This window comes from Galeopterus variegatus, unplaced genomic scaffold (assembly GCF_000696425.1).
Source record: "Galeopterus variegatus unplaced genomic scaffold, G_variegatus-3.0.2 Scaffold28, whole genome shotgun sequence".
Lineage (NCBI taxonomy): Eukaryota > Metazoa > Chordata > Mammalia > Dermoptera > Cynocephalidae > Galeopterus > Galeopterus variegatus.
In genome coordinates this window covers 1,374,812-1,399,900 of record NW_007726139.1, presented here as the reverse complement: position 1 = coordinate 1,399,900, position 25,089 = coordinate 1,374,812, and the positions used below count along the sequence as shown (strand labels likewise).

At 39.0% G+C, this 25,089-nt stretch overlaps 1 protein-coding gene across 1 annotated transcript; it reads left to right on the top strand.

Moving 5' to 3' along the window:
• Nucleotides 1-7,615: 7,615 nt before the first annotated feature.
• On the top strand, nucleotides 7,616-16,373 carry TMEM74 (transmembrane protein 74). Its single transcript, XM_008569767.1, has 2 exons — nucleotides 7,616-7,751; nucleotides 10,101-16,373. The coding sequence occupies exon 2, from the start codon at nucleotides 10,140-10,142 to the stop codon at nucleotides 11,049-11,051; it is 912 nt and encodes a 303-aa protein (XP_008567989.1). The 5' UTR covers nucleotides 7,616-7,751; nucleotides 10,101-10,139; the 3' UTR covers nucleotides 11,052-16,373.
• The last annotated feature ends 8,716 nt before the right edge of the window (nucleotides 16,374-25,089 follow it).

The window sequence follows — 25,089 nt, the reverse complement described above, 5'->3', positions numbered from 1 at the left end:
AAAGAGATGTAATAAAAGACAGAGAATTGAAGGAGTTGAAACATTGCTTCAATAATTGAAAAAGGAGACCATGATAGTATGGTATCAAGGGTGGTCCTGTTCCCCAAAAGGGCATGTCAAGATGTGAGCAGCAAGAAGTCATTCAAATGAGTAAATAGAAGGGTACTCAGAAAGTATAGAGCAGATATTAAAAACCCGAAACCAAAGAGGGCTGAGCTAAATATATACATACACACACACACACACACACACACACATACAAACATACATGCATATATATGTATTGTTAAAGTGTGAAGGTGAAAGCAAAGCATTGAGCTTTTAGATATTAGAGAGGAACATCTTGATATTTACAGTAACTGCATTCTTGTATTTCCATATAGTTTCACCAATATCCTAAAACACTTTGGTATAGTTTCACCTCTTTACTAACTTAATATAGATGAAATGATACAATGGAATTACACATTATGTATTTTTCAGCAGCTAGCTTCTTTTCTTTAACCCTGTTTTTTTTAAAATATTCATATTTATTAACTTTATCCTGAATATGCACATGGTGTTTGGACCAGAGACCAATTATCATTATTTACTTAAAAAGCAAATAATGACCATGTGTTTTCTATACCCCTGGGACAATGCAATGAAATCCAGGTTAGATATCCTATGCATACAAATTTTAAAGTCTGTATGCCATATGAGAAACAGAGAAAAATTGATTTGCCTGCTTATATATAGAAGAGAAAGCTACCGTCTCTTCCTTTCCTAGGACATGAGAATCCTGGTTCTGGAACTAAACTTTTTGAATATAAATATATCTCTCTAAAGCACCTAGAATGTTTCCAAGGCCGTGGGCCTTATTCCCCTTTGAATAACCTACCTCTAGAATACATAAGTCTAGAGTCAGAAAAATCTCCTTGCAGTTCTCTCGTTATTTATATACTTCTAAATTAATTTTTAAGGCTTGCTCTTAGCCCAGGATCCCGAATTTCAGCAAAATTTGCTCAGAAAGCCCTAACTCTGAATAAACACAAAAATATTTTGTCTATACCCACATTTCCTTTGTGAAATTCATCCATTTCGTTGCATGCAACTGTAGTTGATTTGTTATACATTACTCCAATGTGTAAGTATTCTACTATGTATTTATCCATTATATTGTTAATGGATATTTTCTTGCATGTTTTGATGTCCATGTGTATGCATTTCTGTTGAGTATATATCTAGCAGTAGAATTGCTGCATCATAGTTAACTTTTGTAAATAATGCAAAAAAAAAAAAAAGTTTTCCAAAGTGGTTCACCAGTATACATTTCTATCACCAGTATATGAGATTCTAGTTGCTCCGTTCCTTCCCAAAAGTTGGTATTGTTCATTCTCTGCATCCTCGCCAGCATTTGTTAACTCTCTATCTTTTCGATAATAGCCAGTCTAACTGGGGTAAGATGATATCTCAGTGTGGTTTTGCTTTGCATTTCCCTGGTGCTGTGTGATGTTGGGCATTTTCTGTGTGTTTCTGTTGGCCATTTGTTTATCTTCTTTTGAGAAATGACTGTACATTGGTGCAGCCATTATGGAAAATGGTATGGAGTTTCCACAAACAACTACAGGTAGAACTGCCGTACGATCCAGCATACCCACTACTGGGTATATACTCAAAGGAATGGAAATTATCATGTCAAAGAGATACCTGCCTCTCATGTTTATTGCGGCTCTGTTTACAATAGCCAAGATATGGAACCAACTTAAATGTCTATCGTCAGATGACTAGATAAGGAAAAGGGGGAATATATACACAACGGAATACTACTCTGCCATAAAACAAAATGAAATCCTGCCGCTTGCAACAACATGGATGAGCTTAGAGAAAAATTAAGTGAAATAAGCCAGGCACCGAAAGAGAAATACTGCACCCTCATTCGTAAATGGGTGCAAAAAAAGAAAGAAAAAGAAAGATTAAAAAAGTTGATATTATTATTATTATCATTTATTTCACCAGTTATTTCACCACTTTGTCCATTCTGGTGGGAGTGATGTGGTATTTCGCTGTGGTTTTGAATTGCATTGCCCTTACGACCAACGATGCTGTGCCCCTTTCCATATATGTATTGCATAGTCTTTGCACATTTTTTATGCAAGATAAAAAACTTTTCCATCACCACAAAACTCTCCCTCATGCTACATTTTTTTAGTCACACCCACCCCCTCACCCCCCACCATTCCTATCCCCTGGCAACTGCTAATCTGTTCTCCATCTCTATAATTTTGTCATTTTGAAAATGCTATATACATATATGGAAGCACACAATATGTGACCTTTAGAGATTGGCTTTTTCCATGGTTATTTTTTATTGCATCAGTGTATTTGCAAAATTTTTGGTAAAATTGGATTGAGATGATGCTGTATTTTTTTTATTAATTTTAATGTCTATTGATAAGAAATAAATTTGACATAAAAATTAACATCCTTAATGAAAAAAGAACTCTTAAAAATGAATTAGAAAAATCTAAGCAGAAACTTGGTGAAGGACATGAGCAGATAAGTTACACACCCCACAGAAACACAAGTGTCTAATAAGTACACTCTAAGATGTTGTTTGGGGGGGGGACAGGTAGGAGGGAGAAAGGAGGTGGGGCTAAGGCCCTCAGCCCCCCATCTCAGGGGCACAGGGTCTTTTGGTTCCAGTCCCTTGGTCTGCCTGGTTGCGCCGACAGACAGCGGCAGTCATTTGGGCCAGGACCTCGTGGGCCCCTCTGTTGTCTTCAGGGCCCAGGACACGAATGGCTGATGCTGTCATTTTTCAGAGACTGCTTATCCTTTCTTCTGCCAGGTACCTAGTGTCCTAGCACTCCTAAGTTAAATTCACAAACTGAGGTGCACTCCCTGTGAGGCCTAACTCCTGGTTCATACTGCTAGGACGCAGCCTTTCAGGATTCCAACCCAAAGTTTAGGGAATGGAGCAGATTCACTATGACTCCTTTCCTTGGTGGGCTCAGGAACCCATCCCCACTCTCCTTGGCATCTCTCAACTGTCCTCGCTGGAGTCATCTAAGAATAAAGAAGCTCCAAGCTCTAGACTTGCCTCTCAGAGCCTCCCTCCTTCTCTGGATCCCAGCCCAGTAATCTTTCTCTATCTTCTTAACTTATCATGTCTTCAATCAGGTAACTTTATATGTTTTGTCCAGATTTTCTTGTTATCCTCAACAATGGGTGGGGGTTTTTTTGTTTGTTTGTTTTGCTTTTTTTGTTTTTGTTATTTTTTGCAGTGGTAAAATATATTTTCTTTCTTCCTTTTCATGTATGTATCTGTTCTACTTGCAGTTTTTATTCTTTCTTATTTATGGTGACATATATTTCTTTTTTTATTACAGATGTAGGACTCCCTTGAGGGTGTGTTGAAGGGCCAGTTTTGTGATGGTGACTTCCACCATTTTTGTTCGTTTGGCAAAGATACTATTTCTCCTTAATTCTAAAAGAAAGCTTTGCTGGATATAGTTTCATTTTTGTTTGTTTGTTTGTTTGTTTCTTTTAGCACTTTGAATATGTTTTTTTTTATAGTGGGTGGGTCTAAATTACCTAGTCTACTATTACTGGAAACAAATGTTTCCCACAATTATATTTTCTTTGGCACATACAGTGTTGGAAAGATTTTTAATTCTGAATAAAAAATTGCAGTATCTGACATTTATTCATATCTAAATTTACTCAAGACAAAAATTGCATAGAGCAGTTAGGGGACACTGACCCCTTTAGGAAAGGCTCTTGCTCTCAACTTGAGTACCACCTTCTCCCTACCCCCGTTGTCTGTATCCAGCCACTTTATTTTAAATAATATGCCTGCCTGGCCACCGTAAGCATTCTTATTAAAAGGAAACCTTTTAAATTTAATGACTTTTTTGTTTCTAGAAACTTTTAAGAAACAAGATCTTCATTCTCTAAATTATGGTCATTTTTGTTATTTTTCTTCCATAGTTTAGAAGCACCAGCTTGCGGTACAAAGTCACATTTCTTGTACTGTTACATTAAATGGCTGATTATCTATCCACCTTATCCCAAAAATGTCTTTCTTACTTTCCTAGGATCCAGACTGTCATGATAACATTAAGTAAACTAAGGATATTTATTTACAATCAGCCTTTATTATTATTGTCCAAAAGCACCCTCAGTAATTATTCTAACTGGTTATTAAAATTCCCTACCCTTGATTCACATGGCAAATTTACTTCTCAGAACCTACTTTTCCACTGATTAACTTAGTATAATAACAATTGCTCCTCCCATACCAAACAGAATATACATAAACAGGAAAAGATGAGACATTAAAATTTATGTATGATCAAAATCATTCTGTAGGCTCTTTAATATCACTATTTTACCACTGTCAGTTGTTTCATAAGTACATACTGAGAAGCAATTTTTGCCTATGCGTTGTACTATATCATGCCCATGTATACCTTCAAAGTAATAGAAAGAATATATCAGTTCTCAAGGAGCTTAAATTTTATCTGAGAAGAGAAATCACATAGAAAGCAGTATGAAATATACATGAAATACTTCTGTATATGCACAATGACAGTATAAAAGGAAGTATATTATGCCACTAGAATGCCAATTAGAAGAGTAACAAGCAGTTGAGGATGTTGAACAGGAAAGGCTCTTGAAAAAGGTTTTTGAGTCAGATTTCGAGGAATATTTTAGACATGGTCTTAGACATGGTCTGACAGGAGAGAGGGGAAGTTATTCCAGCAAGTGGTAATTTTTTTTCCCAGAGATTTACTTTCCAGAAGCTCAGTCTTTTATTATTTATTTGTTTATTTATTTTTCTGAAGAATTTTGAAGGAGATTTTGTAGTATTCTGGCATAGAGTTGATATTTTTTAATGCTCAAGAATATGTAGACAGTCAAGTGTATTATATATAAAAATAGGAAATGAGAGAGAATAATACACGTAGATAATCATCTCAAGTCTCAGTTCGGTATTGTCGTTTTCCCTCACTGTGTTCAGTAGAAATACTATTCTTCTTGCATGAGGTGATAAGATATTTAACACGTAGATGCTGACATTAAGGAGCTTACAATTGCCATTAGAGATTTAGGTACCTAAGTGAGAAGTTAAACAACCTGCAGTAGTTGAAGAAATGTCACAAGGCAGTGGATGATAAATATTAAAAATATCAGCATTGACAAGTCCTAGCAAAGTTCATAGAAGGTGGAATTCTTGGGAGCTGGGTTGAAGAAAAGGACTTCATGAAAAGGGATGTAACTTAGAAACAGTTCAGCAGAGGTCTTCTAATCTAATGAGATGCGTCCCTTCTGCAACATCACTAATATATGGCTCTTTGATTTTTATCCTTGCCAATAATAGAGAATTCACTTTCATGAGACATCCCATTTCATAATCTTAGAAAGAATGTCCTTCCTTATAGTAGGCCTCAAATCAGCTTCCTTATTAAATCTGATAGTGCTGTCCAGAGCTTCCCAGTGCCTGTGTCTTGGCACCCTTAGGTGCCACAGTGTATCGCAGGTGTGCTGACTTACTCCCTTAGCCCTTCAAGCTGCCTGCAGGGTCTGAAGCAGCCACAGCATCAGGGCTGTGGCCATGAAAAACCTCCTGTGTTTATCCCAGTGCCATAAATACTATCATCTCTTATTTGTGCTCAACTGTGAAAAAGTTTGTGAAGCATTGTTCAGTACAGCATGGTGGTTTCCCCTCTCTGAAATCAGTCAGACCCAGGTTAGAATCTTGGCTCTGCCAGTTATTAGTTCTTAGACCTTGGGAAAGAAACTGCACCTTTTCAAACTTCAATTTCTGCATTGTAAAATGGGTGCAGTAATACTGCCTCTCTTATAGAGGTGGTGTAAAAATTAAAAATGATAATACAATAGCACTTTTAAATATTATTATTGTCATTAGCTCTGCTTGTGCCCTTTTAAAACATTATGTAGAATTCCTCTTCCATTTTAGAATCTTTAAATTATTTAAAACTCGTTTTTATTTTTTCTAAGTCTCCTTCTCTGGCTAAATATCCCAAATTCCGTCAGCATATCCTTGTTCAATATGAGTTCAAAGTCCTTCAACATCTTAGTTCCTCTGTTCTAGACACCCCACAGTGTCTTTATGTTCTTTTTTGAATGTATACAAGGATACTTCAAAAAGTTTGTGGAAAAAACCGATTGACATATAATACGAATTTTTTTCCATGAACTTTTTGAAATACCCTCAAAGTGCTAAGAACAGAATACATCCCTGTAAGTGTGGCTTGATCTACTCTTTGAAGAGTGGACGGAATAGGGGAACAGAGGAAAGAAACTCATATGGAGAGCAGTGTAGTGAGTAAAGAAGAAGAAACCACAACACACGTCATGTTTATCAACAAATGAGCCTCAGTGGCTCAAAGAGAATCATGGGGGGCGGGGGATGCTAAAAAGGCTGAATTGTGAAGTTCCTGGAACCATGAGACCATGGATTCTATCCAATATAAAGGAAAACCAACAATATCGTTACAGGAGACTGATCTATCACTTGAAAGCAAACGACCACAGCATCTATCTGAGCTACTCACAAGCTGTGAAATGTCATAAATACTGTAATCCTTCTTTTGCTCCCCTTAGATGGAAACAATAACCCTACAATTGCCCCAAAGGAATGCTGAGAAACTGGATATGATCTAGAAACTACACATGCCTTAGGCGTTCAGTGGCTGTTGGCTGCTGCAGTCCACTCTGGCTGAAAGAGGAAGGTGACGCTAAGAAGTTATCTTGTCCTATCTCCTAGGAGTCACCACTTCGGAGCTTCAGCCCTCAGATTTTCTTTATTCCTGACACCTTTTTATCTTGCCTTCCAGTTTTTCTTCCATTCGTTCAATATAGCATAATGCTTAGCATCGGCTGGGGTTCCTGCCCCACCTTTGCTGAGTACTAGTTGTGTGACTTTGGGCAAATTGCTCTACATCTTTGTTACAAAGTTTCCTCTTCTATGAGAGCCTGGCAATAATAAGTGATATTTACGTTACTTGCTATTATTTTGAGTCATTATTATTCATACATTCAACAGATACCAAATACTGTGATAAGCACAGATGCATCGGTGAACAGAACAATCGCTTACCTACAGTTGTCACTTTTCTCCTGATTTTAAGGGAAAGGCAATAACTTTGGAATCTGACTCCTGCATGCGGTTTTAGAAGCTACTATTTGTCTTTGTAACCCTGGACGAGGCACTTAATGTCTCTGAGCCTGTTACCTCATTTTTACAATGAGGATTAATAAAATCTACTTCGAAGATTAGCTTTAACTATTAAATAAGATAAAATAAACAAACCGCCTGGCACACAGTTGGAACTAAATATATACTCCTTCCCTCCCATTCTTCCTCCACAATCCTGTGGCCACAGCTGGGACTGAGGGACCCCACTCTGAGTTTAGAAACCAGTGCTTCTTTCTGAAGTGCCAGGCAGGAGTATGGGGGTACAGCGGGAACTCGTCTTCAGCGAAGGCGAAACAGAGCAGGTGTGGGAGGAAACAGACAGGGCTGCAGGGACCGCCCCTGGACTACATCTCCCGGGATGCTCAGCGCGGGGGAGCGCCCCGCCCCGCCCCGCCCCGCCCGGCCCGGGGGCGCTGCCCACCTCGCGGAGTGAGCCGCGCGCGGAGGCTACAAGTGCCGCGGCTGGTGATCGCGGACTTTCTCAGGGAGCCGCGCCCGGGAAAGAGAGCGGTGCTCGAGCCGCACGGGGTGGCCGAGGCACAAGGTGAGTGGCGGAGAGTGGGACGGGGTGGTGGCGCTGGGCGCGAGGGAGGGAGCCCATGAGCCTAGCGGAGCAGGGACGCGTGTCCCCACTCCCTGTCCAAGGTGCCTGCTTCGCCCCCGGGTACTCGGAGGACGCATCCTGACTCCGGGGGCCCCGGGAGACGTGGAGTTCACCGGGAAGGGATTGATGGATCCCGCTGCTCCCGCGGCGACACCGCTGCCCGCCCTCCCGGCACACGGCGCGCAGGTCGCATCCCGAGGTCGCCTCCCCCCCGGACCAGCCTCGCCCGTCTCAGGTCCTATACAAATATTAATGCTTTTAATTGATGGCAGAGACGAGGGAAAGTGCTGTCCCCGCGCTTTGGGATTTATTCTCCTTAACTGGACTTTTAAACAGATCAGAGAAAAAAGAGGGAGAGGACGGAAGAAGCCTTTAGCCGGTCCCCTGGGCTGCTCCATTCTCCAGTGGGTGGAAACCCCGGATCACGGAGCTGCATAGGAAGTCGCCTGTACAGCGAGTGGCTCTGTCAGAGCAAGCCAAGTCTCTCATTTCTGTAAAGAGAGATGGAGGCGAGAGAAGGGAATTCAGTAGAATCTCTCTCCCCCTTTGTTATAAATTGCAAATCCCATAAAGGACCCTGCCCTTTTGATCCATAGTCTGATGTGATGAGTTACTTGTGCCCGTGGTTAATCGGAGCGCCGAATGCCTTAGAAAACTGCGAGATGATTTATTTCAGTAATTGGTGAAGCCCCAGTTACCATCGCTTCATTCATCCAGGGATCCTTCAGCATGGGTTTGCCCACTTGCTAAAGGAAAGCTCTGGTTCAGTTGTAGTTTTCCTACACTTGGTGTTTTTTGCTGTTTTAGTTGCAGAGAAACTCCGATAATAGAAGACAAGTGGTTTTTGTTATGGTTGTTTTAACAACTCAGGTATCTAGCTGAAAACATTCCCTCTCTCTTATTTTGAGTTGCCGGCTTGACCTTAGGTGAGCCTTGCCTGTGCCTCTGTTACCAGCTGTTGGAGCTTTGGATTTTGAAGCCTGAAGCCCTGGGTTAAGTCAATTATCACCATGGATTTGGAAGCAGAATAAAAGGGGCCCTTGGTTAAAACCCCTATATTTAGTGGTAGCAGAAACTGAATTTTTATTTCTCGGAAAGATGGCAGAGGCAGAGAAAAATGGATGGATGGTTTTCTGCTCAGCCCAAAATTCTATCCCAGAAAGCCCCCCCCCCCTTTTTTTGTAGTGGGTGTGAGAGAGTGTCATGGATATAAAATTCCAGAGATAACCTTGGCAGTAGCTTCTCACCTGTTTGCCTCAACAGAACTCTGACTCTGTGGGTTTATAGTTTGCTTTATTGTCAGTTTACTTCTAGATTGCATTCGTAAAAATTTACGATGGTCAATTTCCTGTGCACGTTTGTTAGCCAAGCATGTAGAGGAGGGAACTCAAACCCATTCACACCCAGTGAGCGGGAGTAGCAGACGTTCAGTGGGAATGGGCAGGTGTATGTGTGTGGAGGAGTGGGCTGGCTCATTGTATTTTGCAGGGATCACAGTGAGGTGTGTTGTCTGCACACTTTAGGGTCCAGAACGTGCTGCCCCCATGGAGCAGTGAGGGGAGAGGACAGAGGAGAATCACAGTGGACAAGGAACGTATGGTCTTGTAAATTCAGGGCCATGTGACTAGGGGCATTGGATGTGTGAGGTGTAGAGTTAGGAGAGGTGGCTGATTAAGCTGGTCTTTTCCCCACACTTCAGAATCACAATGCTGAGCCCTTGCTCCAGTGGAGCCCAACCGAGATGGGCATACAGTCATTTACTCGTGGTGATGCTCTAAAGCTAATCTGTATTAGAATCCATTTAAACTGAAGAGAGTGTAAACATTTACAATCTAATTGAATTAGAAAATGTGTGCTTCCCAAGTCCTCCAGAAAATCAGCAGCTCTGCTGAAAAGGGCCCCTGCCTTTCTCATTTGTGTCTTTATACAGGAAACCTGCCTTCTCATTTGAGGGATTCTGTCACAGGAATGTGTGAGTCCTTGGATAAATTTGGTTTGGTGATGGCGGCAAGCTTTCTCCAGAGACACTGCCACTTCCTTCACATACCTTTTCTACCCTGACCTAAGTTTCTCAGTGTTAACCTCTGTGACAAGTCAGAGGATGTGCCTTTTTCACACTTTCCTTCCACTAGGTATCTTCCCACTTCTTTGCCCCTTTTAGGAGGAGCTGGGGCTGAGGTGCCAACAGACAGCTGTGTGCAAAGGAAATGGGGACTTCAGGAGCAGCACTCCAGGCATTAAAGCCTTAGCTTCTGTTGGGTTCTTATCTAACTGTGTTGCTATTGGCAGAATTTCTGGAAGCTGCTGGGGGATGTCTGACTAGCTCCCATGGAGCTCCATTACCTTGCTAAGAAGAGCAGCCAGGCAGACCTGTGCAATGCTTTGGACTGGAGTTCAGGAGGGCCTCCTGGTGACCAGGCAGATGGATCATTGACCAGAGCTGCTCTCTGCTGCAAGAGACACTGTACGTCCACACCAAGAGTAGCCGGGATGGAAGGTTCTAGACTTAGCCCTTCTCCAGCATCCCCTTCCTCCTCTCTGCAAGAAAGTGCTGTTCAGCCAGACTCCTTCCCACCAGGACCTCTTAACTCAGGGAACAGCCAAATAGCAGAACGGAAAGTCTGCAACTGCTGCAGCCAGGAGTTAGAAACTTCTTTTACCTGCGTGGATGAGAATGTCAACTTGGAGCAACAGAACCGGAGCTCCCCTTCAGCAAAAGGAAGTAATCACCCCAGAGACTTTGGCTGGGGAAATCCAAATGAGTGGTCCCATGAGGCTGCTATATCCTTGATATCGGAAGATGAAGATGATACGAGTTCAGAAGCCACATCTTCAGGGAAGTCAGTAGACTATGGCTTCATCAGTGCCATCTTGTTCTTGGTCACTGGCATCTTGCTGGTGATCATCTCTTACATTGTCCCACGGGAGGTGACTGTAGATCCCAACACAGTGGCAGCCCGGGAGATGGAACGCCTGGAGAAGGAGAGTGCAAGGCTGGGGGCTCACCTTGACCGCTGTGTGATTGCTGGGCTCTGCCTCCTCACACTAGGGGGGGTCGTTCTGTCCTGTTTGCTAATGATGTCTATGTGGAAGGGGGAGCTCTATCGGCGAAACAGATTTGCCTCTTCCAAAGAGTCTGCAAAGCTCTATGGTTCTTTCAACTTCAGGATGAAAACCACCACTAATGAAAACCTGGAACTATCCTTGGTGGAGGAAGATGCTCTTGCTGTGCAGAGTTAATTCTGGTTGTGAACTTCTTAAGAGTCTGCCTTGGCATTTTATATGAAAACAATATATTTTTTTTTCCTTAATAGTAACAGTGCAATTATTTGCCTGCTAAGAAAAAATTATTTCACAAACCAACAGCCAGTGAGTGTTTTTGTTCTCCATATATCTTCTATTTAGAAGAAAAGCCATGTAAGATGTATAAGAAACCACAGCCAGCGACACCTGTCCTTCTAAAGAGCTGAAGACAAATTCATCTGTAATGGCCATAAGCTTCTACTTGTATAGCAAAATATTTCTAATAACCCCGTATACAAATAGTTTCTTTTACACAAATACAGAATATTATTCTTTGAATACTAGGAGATCCTACGCATAGTAGGATCAATTGTTAATCTATTTTGAGAAAAGAAACTAAGCACTAATCCCATAATAAGGCTTACATTTAATTCTCAAAGGTGCTTATCCATTTTCTTGCTAAATTTTTCTTCCTGTAATTTGGTTAAACACTGCAATATAGAGTTTAGAGTTTGAATATTCTGAAACTTAAGGATGTTGGTTATTTAAAAAAAACAAACTGTAAAAAATGTTCTATTTAAAATTATTCCTGTATTTAGAAATGGTAACTAAGTCATTAGGATAAATTTTCTAATAAACGATTATATAAATTATATAAAAGAAGATTACATAAAACCAATGTAAATTTTACCCACAATATTAGTGCTAGATATTAGCTAGTGTCACGGGCTCCTATTTTTAAATGAGGTAAAATTAGTTGCTGATATAAATTTCATTTTCTGTTTGTGATTTTGCTGCCATGCTGGTTACCTGTGCTCTGGAAATCTTTGCAGGTTCTCACAACAGCAAGACAAAGCATGAGACATTTTAAATGTATCTCTAGACATCTAAACATCTGGGCAGGTGGAAGTCATGATTATCTCTGGCATGCTCCCAGGTGACATTTTGCTGTTGTTTGGAGATATCCTCCAATGCACTTGCAGCTGGACTCCTGGGAACTGTGCCTAGCAGGCTGTATCACTTGCTGTAGGCCAAGCAACAAGCTGTTGCCTCAGGATGGCAGCAGTCCTTAAGCCCACAACCAAAAGATTAAAGTGGAAAAAGAGAATGATTAAACACACTGATTCAATGGGAACTATACTCAGGCAGCAGAACTCACCTCCTGTTCACAGTGGTCTACACATCATTCTGAGCACCATATCGGTGGGCTCCTCAGTACCTGTGAGCTCTTACCTTGTAAAATGCAGACTCTTGCTCTATGAGAAGCATGGTGGGCACAGTGGTCACAACTTTGCAGGACACACAGCAAGTGTCCACACTGACACACCACCTTGGTGTGGCAGAGGATCAGGAAGAGGATTGGGAATGCAGCCTCAGAAATATCTTGCATTTTGCAACTATCTTTTGTGTTTGCAACCTCCCACTGTAGAGTTGTTTGATCTCCTATGTGGCCAAGACCAGTGGGGTCATTCCAAAAGAGGACTAGAGAGCTGGCTGGATAGCTCAGGTGGTTAGACCGTGGTGCTAAAGAGGACTGAAGCTAGGTGTGAGAGGGCAGGAAGGTGAGTGAGAAAGTGATTTCTCTGTAGATTGTAAAGCTTTATTCTAATGTCTGAAGTTTGTGTTGTTAATGGAAGACTGTGGAATACGTGGGTGACTTTGGATGGCAATATGTATGATATTTATCTGAATAAGCCCTTGAGGGTGTCAGAGATGAGTGAGATGTGTGCTGTGTGTTATTAAGGGTTAAGGTGAAATGCAAAAGGGGAGGATCAGAGGATAGTACAGAGAGAGAGGTCAGATATGTGAAAGAATTATTGGGTAAAATTCAGAAATTATGTGGACCCCAGAGGAAGCTCTATGTAGCTCAACTGCCTTACCCTACAGAACAGTACTGACATTGATTCAGAAAGAACTGGAACAATATAAGCATGGTTTTGCTTTCTATTGCTGGTTCTTTCTGCTTTTTGAACAAGCTTTGTTTTACTCTGACTCTCATGTCATCATTTGTGTTGAGGCTTCCTAACCAGCTGCATACACTTTATATTCTGAAGGTTTATAAATTGCCCTGTTCTACCCTGCCTGAGGATCCACTTTGGGTAATGTTGAGGCAAGAAAGGGATGATCTGCTTGTCTGAGTGAGTAGGTCTGAGCTGTGTTTTGTTTGGTTTTTACTACATTTTTAAAAACTATATGTTTATTCATAGAAGCTAAGTGAGGTCAACTGAGTTTTGTTTTTATTTATTGATGAAAAAGGATTAATTAGCCAAGTGGCAGAGCAGACTAAACTGAATTAATGTGTGGCTGATTTTCAGTTTATGAAGAAAGATGAGTTTGAGAATCAAAAGAAGGCTTTTCAATTCTGTAAAACTGATAAAGGAGAAAAAGCCAAAGCTATTCATTTGAAAGCATTGAAGAATCTTGCAGTACTACCAAATTGTGTAGATTTGATCTAAAGGCAAAGTTTTTAAAAAAATGCATTTAGGAAAAGAAAATATTCAAGGGGAAAGAAAAGACCTAACAAATCAGAATATATTTCCTCCTTTCAAAGAACTCTGCAAAATTTTCCTTAAAATTTAAAATTGAAATTTGGTTAGGTAAATGCTTATTTCAACAACATTATTTAAGTCTGCTCACATATAGAGCACATCTCTTTAAGGTTCTACTTATATGAGGGCAGACCATTACACCAAAAAGTACCAATTCAGAAAATCATCTGGATGACTCATTTTGTTATTTGACATAATTCAGATAATTGCCTTAATCAACTTTCCCCTAGGTTTTCAGTTTGTGTAGTCCTCTTCATCCTGCCATCCTGAATTCAAAATGAAGATTACTTGACTTTAAAATGACGGTAACACAGGCAAAGAAAAGCCCAGAACTTTATACACTGTTTTTTCCAATCTGATAAAGAGTGATTTGGGCTCTGGATGTACTTTGGCAAGGCCTGGTGATAAACGTACAGACATTGGATAGACAATAGCTATGGTATTGGTCTTGGATTCTTCATGGAGATTTATGACCTTATATCTGTCCCTTCAACAAGGTGCTGGTTGTTAGCTATGAAAGTTTTTATTGCTAAACCTGGAGAAGCAGAACTCTTTTTTTCAGAGGTCCTAAGTCTTTAGTCTATTTACATGGTTTTAGATATCTAAAGTCAGAATCATCTTCCTAATCCTAATGAGAAGGCAGCTCATCCTTCAGCAATGGGGTCCAAAGGAGTGAGTATCAGAAAGAAAGCTGCCTTTCTCCTTTACCACTGGAGTCTACATGCTGCTAATGGACTATTGAAGCCTCCTAATGTCTTTAATAAACCATTCCCTTTTAGGGCACCTTAACTGTTTGTGGTAGAGTTTGCAAAGAGTTTTCTTTGCAATACTGTGGGTCCTCTCCAGTATTTGGAGCTCCTGATGCAGACTGCATAATACGATGTACTGGTCCCTTGTGTGAAGAGAATCTTTTCTTTAATCTCCCAATTGCATAGCTGATTTATAATTTGGAGTAGTACAGAATTGCTTGGAGTCATGAAGTTCTTGGTCGCTATTGGTGCTTTACCCATGTGACTGCTACCTCCCTTGACTCTGTACTACCTAGATACCTGCCTCAATAGCACATGCTTTGCTGTCTGCTTAAAATATCTTAGTCTACCTACCCTCCTCATACTTATTTCTTTTAGGGACCTAATTGGACCAGACATGACACATGTCCTTTGAGGTGCAATTTTAGACGAAGAGTCTGCCCTACCAAATGCATTTGTGCCTTCCCTTTGCCCCCCAGGGTAAGGTTAAATGAGTGAGCAAGCACCATGCCAATTGAATATCAGAAATTAAGGGTCTGAACCCAGGTGGCTGTACTTTTTTTTACTTCTTTGTGACAGGCAAAAATTCTAGGCAGGAACATTTGAACATTTTCTTCTTCATCTTTCACATATGCAGTGGTAAGCACATGCAAAACCTTACCTGGATTAACATCTTAAAGAAAAGGCTTTTTTTTTTTCTATTAAGAGAAGGGTTTTCAATGTGAAAGTCATATTCCATTGCACTGATTAATGCTACCACAAAAAAAGTGGTCTGACAAAGAGATTCACAACCCTTGCCAATGGTTCACATATTATACAGCAAGATTTAATACCATCCACTAGATTCCACTGCAACAAGGGAATAAGAAAGATCCTTACAATTCTCTGTAATGGGTTTGACCTTTCCCAGAATTAGACATAAAGAATGGCTATGATGAGAAGAATTATAATGAAGTCTCACTAGCTTTTCCCAGTGTAAAAGTGTTCATAAGAAAGAGAATTAACACATCATTATCTTTCAGCTAAATTTCAGCTGTATGATTTTATGGCTCATAGTATTCCAAATATTCTCTCCTTCTAACTTTTATGGGCATACGTCTTGGAAAATAATTTGCCTGACTAGTGCATTGATGCTGTAAAAAGATGTTATTTTAAACACATAAAACTGATTTCAGAAATCCGTGGCTTTCACTTAAGAGTGTACTCGTGGTTTATGTTTATTAGTGTGCAGGTTTATGTGCACTTAAGTATATGTATGTATTAGGAATATATTTTATAGTTATAGAAGTTTAATATCCAAAGCTATTCTCAGAATAATTTTCTTATAGAAATTTGGCATGCCTTAATGTTGACTTTAAGAACAAGAGAATTCATTCACAAGTCACGAATGAAGAATTTGGAATCAACCTAAGAATGAGATGCCATGATTATATAAGTCTGTTTTGGTTGTTCACCATCCCACAAATGTTTATTGATGTATTTTTTTAAACTCAATTTCAGGCTCAGAAGGAGGTGGTATACTTAAAAATTATTTTACCATGAATTATGTTTTATTTCTTTGCTCCAAGTTTTGGTGACTCGCCTGTGTTTCAGGAACAGCCAGCCTTGTTTTCCCACTGCCATCTTCGTGCTTCTAGCCAGGTTCCAAACAAATGTCGTGGAAGAAAGCAAAGATGGGTTATTACTATGTAGTATATTTACAGTTTTTATGCCATGGTTCTTAAAATGCTTTTAATTTTACTTTTCTTGCCAAGCAAAAATAATCTTATGTTGATTATGTGGGGTTTTTTTATATTAAAAAGGGCAATTATTAAGATTATAAGCTTTGACTTAGGGCATTTGATGCCTTATATGTTGATAGCAAGTGTGTCATATCATTTTAAAATAAAACTATTTATTAAGATGTTTTATCATGTTTGTTAACTTTTCTTTAAATCTGAATCTGTGATGCTGATTTGGTCTTTTTAAATTATATTTGAAATGATCTGTCTAAAAACATTAAAACTGCTACTTACACCCAATTGAAGTGTAACAGTCTTCTTGCTACCATATCATTGAACTATGTAAGCTGTACCATTTTTTTTTAGCTTTATATGAAATACTCAAAGCTATTTCAGTTGCTCTGAATTACTCAGTGTTGAACTTACAGTGTGAATTGCATGATGTGGAAAAAAATACATGAGTAGATATTTTTAAAAAACACTTATCTGAAAATCCAGAAAGCTTTTAGGTGAGAAACAAATATGAAATTGACTTATGCCCCTTCTCTCAATCTTCTCTTAATCTAATTTTGAGCTCCATTTTCATTTGAGGTATGCATCACAATTTATATTATCAAGCAGAATTTTATCCTTATCATTTGTAAGTGCTGTCAAGGTCAAGAATTCTAAAGAGACAATTGGAAATAAGGCCCCATATCCCGCTCCACCAATTTAAAACAAAAATTGGATAAAGATTCTTATCCACTATAAAGCAAGAAACTTTAGTTATGTTTTGCTAGAAGGCGTTTTGGTTTTTGTTAAGTAGCTCTGATCTTTTAGAATGAGCTAAGAGGTGCAGCTGTTAGGATTCCAGTCTCCTGCTGCATGACCCCTGCAGGTCAGCAGGGAGGCTCTCAGGAAGCCAGTCTTTCAAGTGTTGCTGGTTGTCAAGCTAGAGGGAAAAAGAATCTGAAAGGTCTCAAACAGACACTGCACCCCTTCAGAACTTGTTAGCCAGGACAAGTTATATAGTCCCACAACGTCAGGAAATGCATTTCCATCACGTGCCCTGAAATGGGGAGAGTTAGAAGTGTTTGACAAATAACAGTAATGACTATCATAACTTCTAAGGTCTTTTTTTTGTTCAAGCACATTATGAATCAATTAACATAAAAATCATTGTGTTCTCTAATGAGCACTTGATCAATTTGATATTTTTATAGTGGGGCAAAAAAAAAAGTCTTCCAAAGATTCTCCAGAAAAGTCACAATATAGTAGTTCTTTATTGAAAATACTTAAAGAGGGAAATTTATCATCATTTACCTTAAGATTACCTATGTGATTTTATTGCAGTATTTTATCATAAAAGTTAGGAGATTAAGTCAACACCTGTGCTTTCAACTCATGAACAGGAGAAAGTACATTCTTGAATCTTTAATATGTATCATTCAATTCATACATTGCCTCTACTTTTCACAACATTCCTTCAATGCAAGTATTATCTGCATTTTAAAAATGAAAATCTGAAGCTGAAGAATGTTAAATGACTGGCTTTTAGATAAAATAGTGGTTTCTCAAAATACAAAACTAAATTAAAACTATCAAAACTCACAACCATCCTACTCACTGCCCCCACTGAGGTTTAGATAAACCTATGCTGATACTTCTCCCTGGAGATGAAAAGAAAATGTAGTTACTCTTTTTATGTGCACAGTAGTGCCCATAGGATAATGTAGTCTCCAGTGAGGAATCCAGTGATGGAGAGACAGTCATATTTGAGTACTTACTAGGTGTGAGGCATTCTGTTTTCATGCACTGTATCTTGTCTGATCTTCATAACGCATGGTATAAGGACTTCAGAACCAGCAAAGCAAATGACTTGAAGTTTGAATGTCTGTTTCTCTACTCATGTCAAGATGTCTAAGCCATAGTTTCTTCATCTATAAAATGAGTATAATCCTGTTTGCCTTGCAAGATGCTCATGAAACTTAAATAAGAAAATTGAGAGGAAGACTGAGAGAGAATCCTGTCTGGTACTCTTTGATTAGATCCATCATTATCTTGAGTGGGATACTTTCCAAGAGCAGAGTGTGAATTTTTGGAGGTACTTGGGATCTTCATGTTGATTCAGAAAACTGAATTCAGCCAATTGCGGATGATTACTCATCACCATGATAAAAAATAATCTTTTCCTTTCCCCCTTTCTTCTCTCCATCCTCCTCTTCCTCCTCTTTCTGGTTCTCTATTTCCTTCGCTCCTTCTCCTCCTTCTTTTCCTCTTCCTTTTCCCTCCCCCTCTCTCTCCCATTTCTTCATCATCATCATCATCATCATGTGGAAACTTCTCCTTTGGATGTCCCTTAATTTCACCATCAGAGATACATCCCTCCAAGAGAGAAACTTACATTTCCCTTCATAAGACAAAAATAATATGGAAAACTATCTTTGCTTAATTATGGGGTACGATGTGTGAACTCTTTGCACCATAATTCTACAGACTTTGAGTAGTCATAGCTCCAGTCATCAACACACCATGTGGCAGAAAACTCGGTTGTCTATTGAGTAGAAGTTTTTGCCATAGAAAAACACAACAAAATCCTTTTATTTGGTTAAAAATCTTTTTTTTTACATTCATCATGTTAATACTTTTTTAAAAGATTCTATTCAATGAGCACTGCCATTTATACAGACCACAGAATACATATTGCTTATATTTAATTTACCTTTGAGTTTTATTTAACCTTGCCTACATTCTGCCAAACTAACAAAGCTAACTGCTCTGGAATGCAAATGGCATTCAGAACAATTGCTAAAAATTAAACTTATTTTGCCTTGATACTTACATGGCATAGTCAGTGACGCTCCCTCCTGCTGAGTGGATCCATAGCAGGGAAGTCAGGGACACCAGAGCAGGAAGAGGGTAGAGCCAGGACCAGCCTTAAGTCATACCTTGTATAAATGACAAGCTCAGGAAAGAATTTCCTAGTTGCAAACAGAATGAAAGGGAACTGGAAGAGACATGCTAAACCCTAAACAGTAAGAGATGAGGCTGAGAGAGACTTTGAGTGATCAAAGTTCATTAGTGATGCAGCCTTATGTCAAAGGTAATATAAAGGGCATATCTGTTTTGTATAATCTCAGAAGAGCATCATTAAACTGAGAAAGAGAAGCCATGGAAATAACTCAGGGTGGAGATAAGAAAGTTGGACTATGGTATTGGCACATGAAACAGATGGGAAGCAAGTAATGCAAAAGCTGAAGATTCTAAGGGAATTTCATTACCAAAGAAGCTATGAGCTTCTGACTATTTGAGCCTTATAAAACAACATTTAGGCCACCAAGCTTACATTAGTAAGAGGCAGGCTGGAAACTTTATACAGCACTCAAAGAGATAATGTTACTGAATATCCATTTTAGATGTGGCCGTAGAGAATAAAAGCCAAGGATAAAACAACATTTAGGCCACCAAGCTTACATTAGTAAGAGGCAGGCTGGAAACTTTATACAGCACCCAAAGAGATAATGTTACTGAATATCCATTTTAGATGTGGCCGTAGAGAATAAAAGCCAAGGAAGAAACTTTTAGAGGCTTTAACAGGAGGCTTGGAGAATGGTGAACAGGTGAGTTCTTCCCAGAAGGCAGAACAGGGCACAGTCAAAGAATTTGCAATACCCCCAGAGCAGAAGGACTGCATAATGCCTGACTGACAAAATTTTTGCATTTATGTGGGTTGTCAATTACTGTCAAAAGGTTTATTGTGGTTATCATGTCCCTGTCCCATCATTGTATATTTTATGAGATATAACTTATCTTTTTTGTTTATAGTTTGCCAGATCACAAGAACAGACATCTCAACCTTATGAAGAAGACTATGTACATTTTAGAGTTCTTGGATTTGGAACTGGAGGCAATATCTGGATAGGTCTTTGAGTCATCCTCCTTGAGAATTGAGTCTATTCTGCGTGAAAGATGGGATAGACTATGGCAGACCCACCAAAAATCCATGCCCATCTCCTTTGTATAGAGTTGTTGCTGGAGAGCAGCAGCCTAACTGTTGGTCTCTCGGCGTTGAGGACCGACAACACAGGGCGGGAGAGGACCCCGGGCCAGCTGGCGGTAACCTCCCGTGGGGCTGAGCGGGATGATGAGTGTCGCAGGCCCGATCCCCTCTGCACTTCGGCCCTGGGGATAGAGAAAAAACACCGAGCCAGGAGAGCGGTCAAAGCCGGAACTCTGTTTATTGCAAGGGTGTTGGAGCTTATATAGAGGGAGCAGGCGAGGATTGCGAAAGAGGGCAGGAGAGGTCGGCTGACCAATCAGGGGAGGCCACAGGTTGGGAGGAAGGGAGGTGGCAGAGCGGGAAAAAGTTGCTTAGTCACTGGGCCCCGGAAAAGGGAGCAATCAGCTACGTGCGCATCAACGCTAATGCAACATGTGGCTTCCAAGATCACCCTGGTTGTCAATATCTGGCTGGCAGACAGAGAAAGAGACAGTATGGACGATTTTGTGGGAGGTTTTCACACTTAATTGGTTAGTACATATTATCACCACATCTAACCACAAGGGAGACTGGAAAATGTAGTCCAGCAGTATATCCAGAAAAAAGGAAGGAATGGATTTGGTGAACAGCTAGCCAGTCTCTGCCACATGTATGTCCTGATTATAATTAATTTCCTGTTTAATGTTTGACTTTTCTAATTATTTTCTTAATTTCCACTTGCCAAAATCTCCCTCTAGTTAACTGAGTATTTGGCTTCTTTTTCCTCAAGTGAAGTAGGTTAAGTATCTCATGGTAACACCTCAATTTATACCATGTCTAGTGTATAAGTTATATATTGCTGCATAGCACATTACCCTAAAACTTAGCACCTTAAAAAAATCAAGCGTATCATCCTACACAGTTTCTATTAGTCAGGTATTTGGGACCAGCTTAGCAGTGTGGTTTAGGCTCAGGGTTCTCTGATAAGGTTTCAGGGGCTGCAGTCATTTTAAGGCTTGACTGTGACTGGAGGATTCCATTCCAAAATGGCTCACTGACAAAATGGCGGACAGGTTTGTGCTAGCTGTTGGCAGGAAGCCAACACATGGTCCGCTCCACAGGCCTCCAGTTTTCTCACAGCATAGCTGCTGGGTTCTAAAGGCAGTGATCCAAGATAGATAGGAAGAAGCTGCAAAGTTTTTATGGCCAAGTTTTAGAAGTCAAACACTGTCACTTTCTCCACATTCTATTAGTCACTAAATCCAGCTTACAGTCCAGGAGAGTGAAATTAGGCTCTACCTTTTGAAGGGAGGATTGTCAAAAAAGGGTGTGTACATGTTTTAAGAACTTCACCCTCAGTATTTTGATTTTTCTAAATCCCTTCATCCTCTTTAGTGTTGCTAGTATTATAGTTAATTAGCACTTTAATTAATATTCTTATTTTAATTCGTCTTTTTAGGAACGTTAATTGCAACTCTTATTTAGGATTTATTAATGAGAGTGTTGAACCTGATCTTATAAAAATCAGAGCTGACTTTGGACTTTGCAGAGAAAAATCAGGCTTTCAAGCCTAAATGGAGGGAGGCATAGTTCTGTGGGTGTAGGCTGTAATGAACAATAAACTAACCTCAGTGAATAGCCAAGCACTCCTCTGCAAAATACAAGATGTGTATCATGATTTGAGCTAATATTCCAGTTTTTTCCTCTTCTTTTCAGTTCCAAATCTGTGCAATTCTCAACTAAAACACCCCTAGTTATATACTGTGGTAGAGAATTATTAGTATGTCACATTAACCAGTAACTTAATAAATTTGCTAAGTTGATATTTAAATAGGTTAATAATAAAAGTTAACATTATTGAGTGTTTATAGTGTACTCATGTAATCCCACAACGATCCTGTGAAGTAGGTCCTCTTCTTACCCTAATGTTATCATGAGCAAAGTTAGATTTACTATAGAAATTATTTTCTTGCCCAAGGTCACATAGCTCATAAGTGGTAGAATTGGGATTCAAATCCAGTTAATACACTTGCTTAAGGTTAAAGCTAATAACTCATGTCACTGAGGCTTTCTACCCAGGTCTGATACAAAAATCTATGCTCTTCCAATCTATAATAGGCTGTCATTTACTTCTGTAGTTCTTTTTACCTGAACTGTCGAAGCTAATAACTCATGTCACTGAGGCTTTCTACCCAGGTCTGATACAAAAATCTATGCTCTTTCAATCTATAATAGGCTGTCATTTACTTCTGTAGTTCTTTTTACCTGAACTGTCTGTCCTTCCCTCTGTCAATGCCAACCTCATTGATGATTACTCACATTGTCATTGATCTCTCCTTTCTTTAATGACCACAGCACTTTGTATGTATCCACAGTTCACCACTGTAGCCTGCCTTGTATTGATCACATGCATTAGTCTTTTCTTTTCTACTAGACTTTAAACTCTGGGAGGGAAAGGACCCTCTCTTATCTCCACAGAACCTAGATCCATACTAACTCATACTAGTCACTTGATGATTGTACATGACTTGCATAACTAGGAACATGGTGAAGTCTCCCATTACACCTGATACAAGTCAATCTGGTTCCAATGCTAATGGAGCTTCTTACCCTGATTTCAATGTAAGAAAATAACACAAGGAAGAAAAAACTCCCTAGAGAAGAATCACAAGTCAATTCAAGTTAGAAAACATGACCCAAAGGAAAACATAAAAGAACAATGAATTCCACTTGGAGAGCCAAAGGCTAAGGTATCACTTAAAAATTCACTAATCTATAGTAGTTAATATGCAGAAACATTCACTGTACCCAGGAATAAAAATTTTTAATTAAAATATCAAGCTGATATAGTTTTTACCATTAAATTGGCAATATTTTTTTTTCTTTCTCTAAAGCAGTATTTAATGTTGCTGTGAAAGATGTTATCTCAAACATTACCTCATGGAAACATCAATTAATACATTCTTACTGAAGTCTTTAAAATATCCTTTCTCCCAGCATCCTACCTGAAGGAAATTTAGAATAGAAATATTTGAAGAGAAATATAAAAGTTTATTTAAAAGGTATTTATTACTGCATTAGTTAAAAGAGTGAAATTCCGAAAACAATCTCATAGCTCAACACCAGGGAGATTGCTGAAGAGTTAGGCCCATAAAATGGATCACTATAAAATCACTAAACATAATTTTTCAAACATTTTTAAGGATATGGAGAAATGCTCACAAAGTAACATTGAAGAAGTTGATGATACAGAGCTTTTTCTCAAATATAGCATCATCCCAATTATGTGCTTTGTATGTGATTTATATATACAGATACCAGATGGAATCACATTAAAATGTAAACAGTGTTATCTCTAGAGTGAGGTTATTGGTAGTTTTTTTTTCTTTTGCTGTATTTTCAAATTGTTTTTCCTTTTTATTTTCTAAATGAGCTTTAAATTGTTTAACAAACATTTATATAACACTTACTATATGCCAGCATTGATTAAAGGCATTTGTACAATATTAACACATTTAGTTTAATCCTTGGAAGAACCTTATGAGGTAGGTACTATCAATACTTCAATTTTTTTTGGTGATGACACATGCACAGGTTAAAAAATGTCCCCAAGGTCACACAGCTAGTAAATGGTGGAAGCAGGATATGACCCCATGCACTTAACTACAGTATGATTGTGAAAAAATTTGAAATCAAAAACTAAATAATTTCTAATTGGAGAAAATAACAAATTAGGAATTAATTATCTTGACGTCCCTAGGCTAATAAAGGAGGATAAAAAAGCAATATGAAGAATTCAGTTATCCGTCAGGAAGATTATTCTGATATCCAGAATTATTACATTGGAATGAATTACAAGAAAAGATGTGGGAACTTCTCAGTGAGGCTATAAAAACGGAATTGATTCTACTCTGTATTGGTCATGTCTTCATTCAGGGTAGGAAAGTGGCTCTCAAGGTCTCTGCCAGGCCTGTGATTCGGTGACTTATGAAATAATAAAGCCAGGTTGAGTGACCCAGTTTGTCCCGATTACATTTATACTCTCATCCTTTAAAAGAGCCACATAGACGAGACTACTTCCTGTCAATATAATAATTTCATATTTTTTCTCCACAATTTAGAATAACAAATATAATCTAAATACTTTCTAAGAAGAGAGAGAGAGTCCACCGTTCTCTTTCCTTTCTTTTCAGACATGAATACGCTGACTGAGGAAAATACAGTAGAAAGAAGAATTTGTCAGCATATTGTCAGGTAAGTATAGGAATTACGCCATATAAATAGCTACCATGAATAATTTATTAGGAAGCTAGATGGCATTATTTGTGCTGAACTGTACTTCATCAGTTTTCCTTCCTCTTCTTTTGGGGCTTTTATGAGTTTAGGTTTTGTGTCATAAAATACGTCACAGGATAAAGAAATATCTGTTTAACAATCAAAAACTATTCTAATTTGGCAAGAGGCCTATAATTATTCTGAGAGTTTTTTGTTGTTGTCGACCTCTATCCAGTTGCAGTAAAAAAATAGTTTACTGAATAATTACTAATTTTTTCCTCACTGTGCTAAACCATACCAGTTTTTAAAAAAGGAATTTTACTATTTTATAAGAGTGGACCCACTTTGGAGCTTTTTACTCTCAGACTGAACTTCTTTCTCCTCTTTGTATTCTGTCATATCTACAAAGAATGTCCGTGAGCTGCTTAGATCTTTGTCATTTCTGACAAAGATCTACCTACTCATAACGTCTAATGAATGAGGGGCTGAGTATGGAATGAAAAACTTCACCTGGAAAACAGCATTAAAAAAACTATGATAAGATATGATAAAGCTCCATAACATATTTGTAGGACACTTTGATATGGACGAGGTTAAAAAAAGACGACAGAAGGAAATTGAAAATTGGTCCCAAGAAGTATGTGTAGATAACCAATAGGCACTTCTTCTTGGGAGAACGTTAAAACTTATAAAACTTGGAATGGAATTCACACATATGTTAAGACTGAATCTCTATGGGAACAAAATGACCACTGTGCAGTTGTTCTGGAAAGGTGGAGAAAT

Bases quoted from the DNA above. Each gene is read 5' to 3' on its own strand.
- TMEM74 (XM_008569767.1), top strand. From the start codon at position 10,140: ATGGAGCTCCATTACCTTGCTAAGAAGAGCAGCCAGGCAGACCTGTGC.